The following is a 12,893-nucleotide window of genomic DNA, read 5'->3' as shown; positions in this document are numbered from 1 at the left end:
TGCATTTCCAAGTATGAGAACAGATGCTTTTTTCAGAAGGCTGCAATCTGGGGAGGCAGAAGGCTATGAGCACATTTTCAATTTAGAGTATTTAATTCCTGACATTTCTTTAATTCCAAATACTCTATACACACACACAGTTGGCTTCTTCTCTCATTTCTAACTGAATTTCAATGAAACAGCAACAATATTAAATTCCTTATAAAAATGGTGTTGTCCTCACAACGGTAACTTTGGACTAACAAAACAGACCCCATAATATATTTAATAATTTAAATAATCCTGCAATGGTCTATCTTAACAATTTTGAAACTGTGTGTTGGGATACAAGGGTTTGCTGTAGGCAACTAATGCATTTAAAAAGGCAGATCACCTGAGAGCTCTAAGTACCTGCATCTGCAGGAAGTTGTCTAATAAGGGCTAATACTGTTTACTGTTCTGGCATTGCCTTCTTTAATCAGTTTTGGCAGTAAACAGGAGATTTAGCCATGTGTCTAGACCGACTGTGACTGGAGTGGTCTTGGGCTTTTAATTTTAAGAATCAGCAAACAAAAGTAAATAGAAAGGGACATTTCCAAGGTGATGCTGGTGATAACAGTAGCCCCAGCTCTTTCCCTACTTCCGGCTCAAATCAATGGCTGCTGGACTGTGGTCAGGGGAGCCTTTGCTCAGCTCTATTAGTAGCAGGAGAACATTTATTTATTTATTCATTCATTTGGTTTATTATAGCCTCCAAAAAACTCTTGGCAATGGTAAATCATGTCCTTCTCTAGGTTAGAGGTTAAACTGCAATATATTGTACATGGCCTGCTGGTGAGTGGGTCAGAATTGTTACAGCAATACACTTGTTTTGCAGGTGTTGTACTAGTTTCCAGTAAGTTTTCAGTTATAATTCAACGTACTAGTTTTATTCTACAAAGCTTAAATGATTTAGTTCCCAAGTATCTTCAGGACTGTCTCCTGTAAATAGAATCCTCCTGTTCCTTAGCTCATTCAATGAAAGGATGCTTAAGGTCTCCCGTCCTGCTTTTGAAAGGTTGGTAGGGGGACTTAGGGCAATGTTGCTCCTTCACCCTGATGTTCCTAGAAAAGTTGTAAAAATGGTATTGTTTCAGAGAGCCTTTGATTTGGGATTGCCGCAATGGGATCAGAGTAATATGTTTCAGTATTATGATAATTTAATTGATATAATTATTTGAACTGTTTTTTTTATCACTGTGTCTTTTGGTTTTATATCACAATATGGCAGTATAGCAATATTTTAATTAATTTATAAGTGCTTTACAAGGGATTTATTACCCTGAAGCCTTAGATATTAGAAAGTTCAAAGAGGAACAATTCTCTTTCTTCTTGCCTTCATCTTCCAAGCTTTTATAGCAGATGTCACTATCACCAATTCCCAGATGCTCAAAGATAAAGGCCAGTCATTCTAACTATTTGTGACTGTAGCCTAGTTGCAGTGGTCTGTTACGGCTTGAAAAATCTGTTGCTTTTGCTGTGAACCTGGGACTGGAAAAAGCGGGGGGGGGGGGGGGGGGGACCAAGGAAGCTCACCCAAACCCAAGGGAAAAAAAGATAGACTGTCAAAATAGCTAGCAGATTACAACATGTCAGAAGAGTGTTTACAAAACCTTCCCTACTGATTAGTCTTTGAAAATCATTGATCTACAAACCTGTATGAAGTGATTCTTTTTAGGCTGGTTACAGGAACGTCATAGCCACATTCTTCTGTAACTTCCTTGCAAGCAATTTCCTCCAAAGAGAGCTCTGGCTTGTCTACAATACCAGCACAGAGTTCATATGTGATTCCTTTTGAAGCAGGCAAAAAATCAGACAGAGGGCACCAACTCTCTTCACTTTTATTTTCAAAGTACTGAGGACATTGTTGTTCCATTTCACACATATAGACAGCTGAAAAAAAATGCAAAAAGTAAAATCAATCACTTGTCATTTTTTTGAGCACGCATGGTCAGGTTGTATTTATCTGAAAAGAGAAACTGGATCACCCAAGCAGATGCTATCCCATCCCTCCATGCATAAAAAACAGAAGATAAGAGCATCGCAATTCTCATCATGGCAGAGGCAGTTTCAGCACTACTTTGAAACAAGCATTTCCCTGAAATGCTGCAGATACTGTGGGCTCAGTCTCGTGGCTTTCTTTGCTATCCTTAAAACAAATATAGGAAGAGCAATTCTTTTAATTACATAATTAGGCTTTATTCAGGTTATGGGGCACTTGGCTCAGTTCCTTTAAATCAGGGAGAAGATAAAAAATGGAAAATATGATTATTACACTAATAAACATAAAGTAAAACATTTATCTCCTCCCCTTTCTGGATTGCATTGCCACAGCAGACTTGAAGGGCTTTAATAACAACTAATCTCTTATATATTTATTCAGGCTGTAAAAGGCTGAAGGAATCTGACTCATTTAATGAGGTGTGCACATCTATATTCCTTATAGAGTACACAACCAGCAAGATGTAATAGCTGCACTTAGAAGTCACTGGAATATCTAATGTTCTGAGTATTTTGAAGCTGAATGGAAATCAGTTAATTGCATTGAGCAGAACAGAAGACATATTTGAGTGGCTTACAGAGTTTGATTTTTTTCCTTCCAGAATTATTTTTAGTTCAGGAACAACTTCTGTTTGTCAATTACCATATTTATTTCACAGGAATCTCTGATACTTTTTGGGATATTGGTGTGTACATGATGTACCATGTGCACAGTGATGAGTCTTTCAGCCTGTCAAATCAGTTGCTGTGTCACTAGAGTTATACATGTATGTTTGTTTGAAAAAACCTCTTCTGAATGTATACTAGTCCTTTGCAGAGACTGTCAAGTGGAATTTGCAACAGACTTTTTGCATTAATCTAGAAACAGCTGCTGTGATTCAATGTACCTAAAGGAAACACTAAGAGATATATAATTCCATCAAAGATAATTAAAAAGAGCAAGATTTTTATCTATCTGACTGATTCAGTTTATACTATTGTGCTGACTGCTGTTACAGGGAGTCTTTGTGATGCAGGGTGCAGACTTTATGAAATGACACTCAAACTCAGTAAATAAATTTAATTTTTATGGAGGCAAAAAGGTAATGATCCTCTCAAGTTGCTTGATGGCTGGTGACTATATAGACACGTGTGCAATTTTTTTGGTAACAATATAGAAGTGATTTACCATTGCCTTTTGGTTTGCTTTGTTTTTCACTTCCCAGTTGATTCTACAGTCCTTTTTTTCCTGTTTAGCTTCTGAGCCCAGTAAGGCTGGGTCATACCTAGTGGTCATCTAGGTCATACCAAGTGACAAGGAAAGATTACCCTGGTAATTGTCTAAGATTAAATAGAACTGCTTAAGGCACAGGACTGGGCTTAATGAAAAAGTTGGCATAGAAACATGGGGAAAAAGGCATTGGCAATAGACATTCTTAGGGAACTTCTTATCATGGCCCCTGGCTACTGGTGAGCTGTATTCAGTTTAGCACATCATTGGGATAGACTATTTGGTCATAAAGGCTAAACAGCTGGTACTATAGCATATAAAAGGCTGTTTCTCTCATAACACTGACTACCAATTGAAAGAAGCGAAAGAGACTTATTTCTAGGCTTCTCACCATCAGAACTTTGGAAGTTTGTTTTGAACCATTGTAAATCCTAGTTTTCTGAGATTTCATGTGCTTTTTAAAAATCACTCAATTCATTTTGCATTATCATTTTGTTTACTTTTGTTTATATCTTCTACCACTCCATAAGTTAGTTTTTATTAAACTTATAGAAATTTAAAACATAAATAAAAGGAAAGACAGTAAGGTGACCACTCTTCTATTGTCAGAAAAAGAGTACAAGAGAGGGCATGTGTACATGCTGATTTGTATATACAGGTAGTCCCCGGGCTAGGAGTGTCTGGTTTAAGGACAACTGATAGTTAAGAACGGAGCCTACTGTAGCAAAATTTGAGTTAAATACACAATGATTCGAGTTAAATACACAACGGTTTGAGTTAATTACACAATACTATTTATACAGTATTATACAATAATACTGTTCCGGCTCACATACAAATTCGACTTAAGGACAGACCTTGGGAATGAAACTCGTTCTTAAACTGGGGACTACCTGTATAGCTACTAATTTATAAATAATTGCTACAATTTTAACAGAAATATAGCTCACTATAATGGAGAAGACTGTGATCAGGTGTCTCACAAATGGACAGGGGTTCATTCTTGATGAGAAATGTAGTCTGTTGTTCACTTGTTTTAGGGATCTTTAAACTAGGTTTGGATTGGACAACCCTTCAGATAGAAGTTTATAAAGCTAATTGGCTATCCATAAAATGATGCCAAGTTAGTGAGTTATAGCCAATTGTCATGACTCTGTCTCCCCTGCCTTGGAGAAACAGGAGGAGATGAACCTGATGGATTTCCCTTTTAGCAGAAAACATCTTTCACCTTAACTGACAGGTATAAACTTACAGTGAAACTGAAAGATCTCAGGATGGTAACATCCTATCAGGAAGCTCAGAGCACAGTAATTTACCAGGTCGATGGCAGCTTCCTCTGGATACAGAACAAATTATTATGCTACAACTATTCATAGGCCCACCTGCTTTTTAATATTAAACTCATAAGAGCTTTGCTTTGTTGGAAAATAAAAGCTAAAGTAAGGAAGAGGATTACCTGGACGGAACTGCTTCACCAAAACAAAGCATTGCCGAGAAATATTGAAGATAAGAATGGACACACTGAGAATAGAAAAGAGAAAAAACAATAGAAGACCACAGATTAATGATGTTTAAGAAAGTAATGTACCATACTGGGAGTCCTGAGTTTTAACTGGTTAAGGGCTAGGTCTTAAAAGGCAGGCACATGAGTTAACAGACACCACTATTAAATGATAGTTGCACAACTGAAGAAGTTATTTTTGATTTAAGGGAGATATCTAAGACCACTTGGTTTTGGAGACAATATTTCTGGGATAATGTAAGGAATCTGCTCCACTGAAATTCCTGTGCCCTGTGCAATGAAAAATGCCTTTATGATGATTACACTTCCAGGGTGTTAAAGAGGTGCTGTTCACTTTAAGGTTGTGCTAGAATAATCTGTCCACTTATAAAAGTAATGAAGAGATTTACATGGTAATTAGAATGATCACAAAAGAGCATTTGCAACAAGAGCATTTGGGGAGCCATCAAGTCAAGGCCTTTTCCAGGTTACTAAGATAAATTCATTCTGTTGTTGTGCTCCTTATATATGCTGAATTGGATGTCCTTCCTTAAGATTTCACCCATACTTGCCAAAGTTTGGGGTTTCCTCAAGAATACAGATACCTTCTTGGTTGGTTAGGTGCTGCTAGCTGCCTTCAAATGATCACATTACTGTGACAAAGCAGTTAGCAACAGTTTACAGCATTCTAGACATACACTAGCTAAGCTCTGGAGCCTACTGTCCTTAAAACTTTGGTATGTATACAGTTAAACATATATAAAATACTAATTATTTTATACTGTGCCATCAGTTACAATTTAGATAGTCTCTTTAGCCCAATACTAAACAGTTTTATGAAAAGTTCTACTGAGATCAACGTGATTTACTCCTAAATAATGGGTGAGAGCCACTATTAAGGCCTACCTTGTGGCGGTAAAGGCAGCAAAATGACAATACTTCTCCACCCTTATTTTGTCCATTGATAGCTGCCCCGCCACCTAGTTTAAAGTGACACAAACCCTCCTGGGGAAGGAAGACTTGGAAGTTTACCTACAGGGTTGCATGGAGGAATTTTCAGAGCATCTATTGGACAAAATTGCTCAAATTTATTCCCAGTTGGATGCCAGCATTGATACAGGTCCAATGGAGATGCCTGGGGTATAGTCCTGCCTGGTTATCTGGGAATGGTTTGAACCTGTTGGGCCTGAGGAAGTGGACAGGGTCCTTATGACTGTGAGTTCAGCCACCTGCTTCTTAGATCCATGCCCCTCCTGGCTAGTTAAGGCTGCCTGGGGGATGTTGTGTGGTTGGGTTCTAGCAGTGGTTAATTCCTCTTTGAGAGAGAGGGTTGTTCCGCTTCCCCTTAAGGAGGCATTGGTTCACCCCTTCCTCAAGAAGCCATTACTGGATCCCACCATATTGGACAATTTTCATCCAGTATCTAACCTCCCTTTTTTAGGGAAGGTTGTGGAGAAGGTGGTTGCACAACAGCTTCAGCAGGCCCTGGATGAAGCAGATTATCTGGACCCCTTCCAGTTAGGATTCAGGAGGGCCTTTGCAGAGATTTCTGTTGTGCACTAGTTGTGCCCTTTCCTGGACCATGATGCTCTACTCACAGTTACTCATGCCCTGGTGGATTACTGTGACACGTTCTACAGGGGGCTTCTCTTGAAGAGCATCCGGAAGCTTCAAATGGTGCAGAGTGTGGCTGTGTGGACATTTATGTGTGCCCTAGGATGACACACATACATCTCTGCTTTGTGATCTGCACTGGCTTCCAGCCTGCTTCTGGGTGCAATTCAAAGTGCTGGTTTTGACCTTTAAAGCCCTACATGGCATGGGACCAGGTTATTTGAGGGACCATCTCTTCCCGATTACGTCTGCCCATCCCATTAGGTCCAGCAGAAGGGTATGTTGCAGGTCCTGTCCTCAGGACCCAGAAGATGTGCCTTTTCTGCTGTGGCTCCTGCTCTCTGAAACATCATTCCCCCTGAAGTGAGGTTGACCCCATCCCTGTTAGCCTTCTGGAAAGCCCTTAAAACGTGTTTTTTCCAGCAACCTTGGGGATCTCATGGGGAGCCTGCAAGGTGGTGGTATGATATTAGGTGATTGTTATTCTCCTGCAATCTTGGCTTTTTCATGTTTTTATTTTTATTTATATTCAATGTTTTAATATTGGTTATGTTGTTTTAATTGTTGCTGTGTTTGTACGCTGCCCAGAGTCACATTATGTGAGATGGGTAGCCATATAAATTTGCTAAATGAATGAATGAATGAATGAATGACTATATTGAAATTGTAGTCTTAAATAACCAAAAAGCTTAAATAACCAAATCTAATTAGATTATCATTTGAAACAAATACAAAAATAGTCAGTCACATGCAATTTATGAGCATACTCTGCAATCACATTCTAGGTCAGAGTTTAACCAAATGTAACAGGGTCACCATCAAACCTAAGGCAACACTGATATCATAAAACCTATCCTAATTTGGCTTAAAAGACCAATGTTAATAACAACATATAAATGTAATGGAGATGAAAGGTAATGATGAAAAATGAAGAAGTTGATTGAATTAAGGAACTACTTTGAGAGAATAACCTCATCCAGAATTGACCTGACAGTCATGGAACATGCTAAAACATACGAAGATTAGGCTTATTGCATATTCACACATTACAGCTAAGATTGTAGCATAGGCTCCCTGCTTTAACGTTAATCAGAAACTGAAGGCTTCAGTTAACTAATTTAGTCCAGCTGTGACTGTGCATATCATCCAAATAAGGACTAATGGCCAGCCTCTGGTTAGGCAGCTGAAAGGTTTTTCCCCTGCACACATCTTCCTCCCAATATTTTACCTCTCCTTCACTCTTGTCTCCTCCTCCTCTCAAAAGTTCCCCTGTTGTTTCCTCCTACATCATTTTTGCCACCATCTCTACTGCCAAGTTCCTTTTCTTCTCAAAAGTGCTTCTGCTGTCTTTGGAATGCCACACAGTATTCAGATCATTTGTAAACTTAGTATCATCAATTGGCATCAGTCTCAACAAACTGAAGCACATTCTGGAGCAGAGGCACTTGGGGGAGAGAAGAAGACAGTGGTGGTAAGGGTGAGAAGCACAGAAGTGGGATGGGGGGAAGAAGAGATAAGAAACAAACAAGTGTGTGGTGGGGGGCAAAAGGGGGTAGGAAACCAGAGGTACCATCCATGAGCCACTACTGAAATACCAAAGAGAACATCTAACAGTAGCAGTCTGCCTGGAGCTCACTCACTGAATAGTACTAACTAACCTCACATAGAAAATAACAAAAGGAGTAAGCAAAACAAATACATGAGAGAAGAAAGAAAATGTAATTAAATCTAGTTTATACCAACGTAATTCACTATTTATCTCCCCATCCATTCTATCTTTGCAAACCATCCTTGCTGCCACAATGTCCATCCACCATTTCATACATTGCCTTTTGTTTTTTAAACTTATTCCCTCTTTTACTGAAGATTAAACTAAAGATTAAGTTCCTTTATCTTCCCCTTCCTCTCAACCTATTTTCTTTCCCTTTATATTTTTGTTTTACAATTTGATCTTCTCTCTCTCTATAAAACCAATCCACTTCAGTATAGTTCTTTTCTATTGGTTATTCACTTCCGTAGGATACCCATACAACACATTCCATCACATTTACATCAGACATAGATCAGAGGTGGCAGCCTGTAGGCCAAATGTGCTCAACGTGCCAAGCTTATGCTAATGAACTTAGCAGCAAAATGGCCAAATTAAGGATATCAGTAATGATCTGGACACTTTTCCATTTGCAAGGGGAGGGTTAAGAGAAGGAATGGGAGTGGTTGCCTCTGTTAGGCAGATTTCCCTCATTCCCATCCTTAAATCCTCCAAACCTGAAAAACAACTAAAGATCATGTGGAAGGATTGTGATCTGGGGCCATTTTCAAGTATTGGTGATATTTTAAAGGTGGACTGGAGTAGCTTGACACTCAGAGACCTCTCACTTCCATTCCCACCATTAAAATATTGAAAAAAATGGACATCCAATGACGTTATCACGTCATTGGATAGCTTTCAGCAACAATTGAGTTGGGAAGCTGAATTTTCCTCTCTAATCTCTCCAATGCTGCCCATCCCTGTTATAGGTAAAGACACCCTAATAATGCAGAAGTTGGAAAAGGGGACAAATGCTACTTCTTTTTGTGAAAACACTACAACAGAGTCCAATGGTCTGAACACAGAGCACAGATGGGACAAAATTATTGGTTCTGGAAATTCTTCTCTCATGCAAATATTCTTTGGTACAATAAATTATTTTCTTTTGGTAAGTCAGATATATGAAGCTTTTACAAAACAAAACAGAATAAATTTCCCATACTTCTTATAGAAAAATGATTTTATCTTTTTTATTATTTTACAGGCAACTTTATTGCCAACTTCTTGACAAAAACATTTTTAATTGATATACATATTAGGTTTCCATGATAGCTTGTTAGCTATCTAATATTAATTTTGATTGATACCTTGTCCTATTCCAAAAATTCTGGAATCTGTACAGATGGCTGAAGGGGTACATTTGAAAATGAGTATGGATAAAAAACATAAAAATGGAAGATGACATTTAATCATTGATTCACTTGGTATTCTAACACAACTAGTTGCAACATTTATTGCTAGTGAACACAATTAATGGCTTTACAGAGACTCTCTAACCACTAAAACCTAGAATTTTGAGGGAGGAATGTTGAACTAATACTTTGCAGGACTGTTCTACTATTCAATGATCTTTGTTTTCCCAGCAGCAGAGCTGGGATGGTATAGTACTGGATGTTTGCTTGGAAAATGTTTATCCATTTGGTTCTACTACAGTTTGTTTCATATCTCCACATCTGTATTTTCAATGAATATGTTGTCAGCTGAGCAGAAACACAAATAGAAACGCAAATCTGTTTTAATTCATTATGATGCTTTAACTCCACAGCATCTGTGCCTATCTTTCCAAAACTGAAGAATTTTTTGCCTACTGACCTTTAATGATATATTCCATTTTCATTAAAAAAAACTGTAAATGGCAATAAACAGGGGGAAGGTCTCTTATTCATTCTCTCCCGCACTCCAAACTGGAAAAATTGAGATGCATCTGCAGGATCCTGTGCTTTTGACAAAATGAAAAAGCAATGTTGCATCATTGAAATGCAAGTTCCATCCCTTTTGTATGTGTATGTGGAGTTATGATGCATATACAAAAAGGGCAGAGCTTGTGTTGCAAATGCTTTTGTCATTTGACCCCCTTGTCTCCCTTGCTGATGCCTCTGGAAGGCTCTGCTTCCACAAATGCACTGTATTCATTATTCTGAAATTCTGCAAATTAGTTAGTTAGGAATACCTCTACACTGCATAACATGGTCATAATAATTGTCCAGAAAAGCAATATTGGCACATTTCCTTTTGAGCTCCCAAACCAGTATTGCTGTTTTAGTATAATCCTGTCTGAAACCTATTCATATAAAACTTGGCAGGCTTAATTCTTTCAGAAGAGTCTGAAAATTCCATCCAATCCACCCTCTGTGATGTTTATTAAACATTTTAAATAATTTCTTTGGTTTTGCTGCTACCCTTTACAGTGCCCAAGAGATATGAAGAAATAAACTTAGATCTAAGATCTGCGAAGATCCAGAATCAGAGTGAAATGAATTCAGACTTATCTATTTCATTATGGGGAAATGAAGATCTCTTCCAAATTATACATTTTTTGCTGGTGATCTGAGTTCAGTTGAATCAGGTACACATAACCGAAAGTTTTAAAGGATATTGATTCACAGGTTGTAATGTTATTAATGGTTCAACATTATTTCTGTTTTTTTCTATGTAAGTAGATAAGCCACATTTCTAGGATTTGAAACTGGAACTTCTTCAAATTATTGCAAAGAATATTTGCAGCCAGGAGGGATTCTGTCAAGCATACAGTACAAGTAAGGAAGCTTACATCACTTATATTTAAATTTATCTCAATTTTATTTTTATACATATATTATGGAAGGAGACATACTTCCAGAAATGTTTCCTCTACTGGAGAAGGATTATTTAAAACTTCTTATTTTCTTTCATCATCTCCATCGCTACTACTATTTTACTAGTAATTACTTTCTCCCACATTCTTTAAATGCCATTTCCCCCCCTCCCCATATTGTTTGCAAATGTTCTTATTTAAAAAAAACGAGGTGAAAAAAATTCTTATCCAACTATATTGGTCAAATTTAATAGAAAAGCTATTCTTAAAATGAAGAGAATATGCTATACCTTCCTACCATGTAATTGTTAAAAAATAGTTAATTTTTTAAAAATTTTATTAGTTAAATTAGTTAAAAGCTGTCAGGAAGAAAAAGACTACAACCCCAATACAGATGTGGTCAAATTCCTAAGAACTCAACGTCAGATTTTATAAAGCTAAACTCTCAAAGCTTTGTGCTTTTTTTTTTAAATCAAGTTATTTCTGTTCAACTTATTTGAGAATTTCATTAAATTCTTTACAAATGAAGAAAAGGAAATTTCACCTAATTTTTAAAAGCTTCATGAAATTAGAGTTCATATTTCAACAGAGACAGAGGGAGACTGGATAATGATTTCTTGAAAATGAGGTAACATGTGCCAAGTCACTGAAGAATGGGTTATTTTTCCCCTTGAGATTTAGTCACTTAAAGACATGTACATAACAGATGGAACAATCAGAACCAAGCTGTCAAAGTTAAGGAACAAGATCAAATTAAACTTGAATGAAATAGTGCTTTCATTACAACTGTCTTGTTTCTTTGCCATCTTGAGACAACAGGGAATATTCAAGCATGAAAGATTTATAAACGTATTTTTTAACAAAAGAACTAATTATTTGTTAATACTATTAATAATTAAATCTTCCTGAAAGTGATTTTTCTTGTTCCAGTTGAGAAACATTTATTTACTTTGATATTAAACATTATTTAATAACATATTTGATATTTTACATAATAGGATAAGTATATTTAATTTACTGCTTTATTCAAATATTTTACTTTATTAGACATAAATTTGATGGCCTAAAGAGCCCTTCCAACTTTGATTTTATGAGAACAGTTTGCAGACAATTACTTTCCATTATATACACTAAATTTCATTAGACTGGAAGTGTCCAGAAGCTGAGATAAATGCAGATGTGAGGATCAGGGAAGACATTTTGAATGAGAAGGTGAATCTCAAAACAGGCAACAGCCCTCACCCCCTGATTGCCCTAAAATCTGTTTTAGTTGTTGGTATTTCTTTTAAGCATTTGAACAATCATAAGAAATTTTACAAATACCTATTTATTTCTTCTCCACCAACAAATACAGTACAATTCAAAGCAATCAGTCATTGGAAATATTCAAGTCCAACTTTTTTTTTTAGTCTCATTTTTGCCAATGAAAAAACAGCCTTACTTTAGACAGAACAACATGGGGCAAGAATGAGTTTTTAACACGTAAGACAGAACTTGCAAGGCCTCCCCATAACTGCAGAGTATGAGGCCTAGGATGGTTCCTTTGATATGTGAGCCATTTTTTTCTGCTTGTCCCCCATATAAATGTTTTTTTTATTGATGTTGTTTTGGTTTGGTTTCTTGCTTGAGGAGGGATTCAGAAGAATTCCTTTCCAGGGGAGGGAAACTGCTGAATGTTAGAGGGAGTTTCAGATTTAATTTGTTATATTCTCCTTTCTTGGATCTTATTTAGAACCAGTTCAAAGAGAGTTGTACTCCAATTAGAAGTGGAACCAGACATTTTAAACAGAAGAATCATAGATGTCCATACGAAGCTATAATAACTCAAAATGATATTATGTGTATCATGATGTCACTGGGCTGTGGTGGAAAGCTTATGCAATAAATACCAACAAGAGGATCCAAAACAAGTTGTTACAGCCCCCAAATGAGCCAAGAGTAAGAGCCTCAAAGTTACACAGGTCTGTTGATGTTGATTAAAGACAGTTTGAGCATGAACATATACCAGTAGGGTACCCCAAGAGAGAAAGAACTGCTTTACACCTCTAAGGGAGGCATGGTTATCATTCATGATATGGAGACATTACAGACCACAGATGTCCATTATTTTTTGGAATGCAACTCTATTGTGGAAGGAGGGAGAGATAAAGAAGCACACAGTACACAT

At 37.1% G+C, this 12,893-nt stretch overlaps 1 protein-coding gene across 3 annotated transcripts in view; it reads right to left on the bottom strand.

Annotated features, from left to right (window-relative positions):
* NUDT14 (nudix hydrolase 14) overlaps positions 1-12,893 on the bottom strand; it is a 90,660-nt gene that overhangs the window by 40,079 nt on the left and 37,688 nt on the right. For all 3 annotated transcript variants that reach the window (XM_088149761.1, XM_007420295.4, XM_088149762.1), the window contains exons 3-4: positions 4,686-4,750; positions 1,674-1,911 (exon numbers count right to left, since the gene is read on the bottom strand). In XM_088149761.1, the coding sequence (XP_088005887.1) occupies positions 1,674-1,911; positions 4,686-4,750 (303 nt within the window). The remainder of the gene's footprint in view (positions 1-1,673; positions 1,912-4,685; positions 4,751-12,893) is intronic.

This window comes from Python bivittatus, unplaced genomic scaffold (genome assembly GCF_059951505.1).
Source record: "Python bivittatus isolate LINGU-HERP-01145 unplaced genomic scaffold, Pbiv_v1 ctg000580_np1212, whole genome shotgun sequence".
Taxonomy (NCBI): domain Eukaryota; kingdom Metazoa; phylum Chordata; class Lepidosauria; order Squamata; family Pythonidae; genus Python; species Python bivittatus.
The sequence above is the reverse complement of the archived record's forward strand: the minus strand, read 5'-3'. Positions and strand labels throughout refer to the sequence as shown.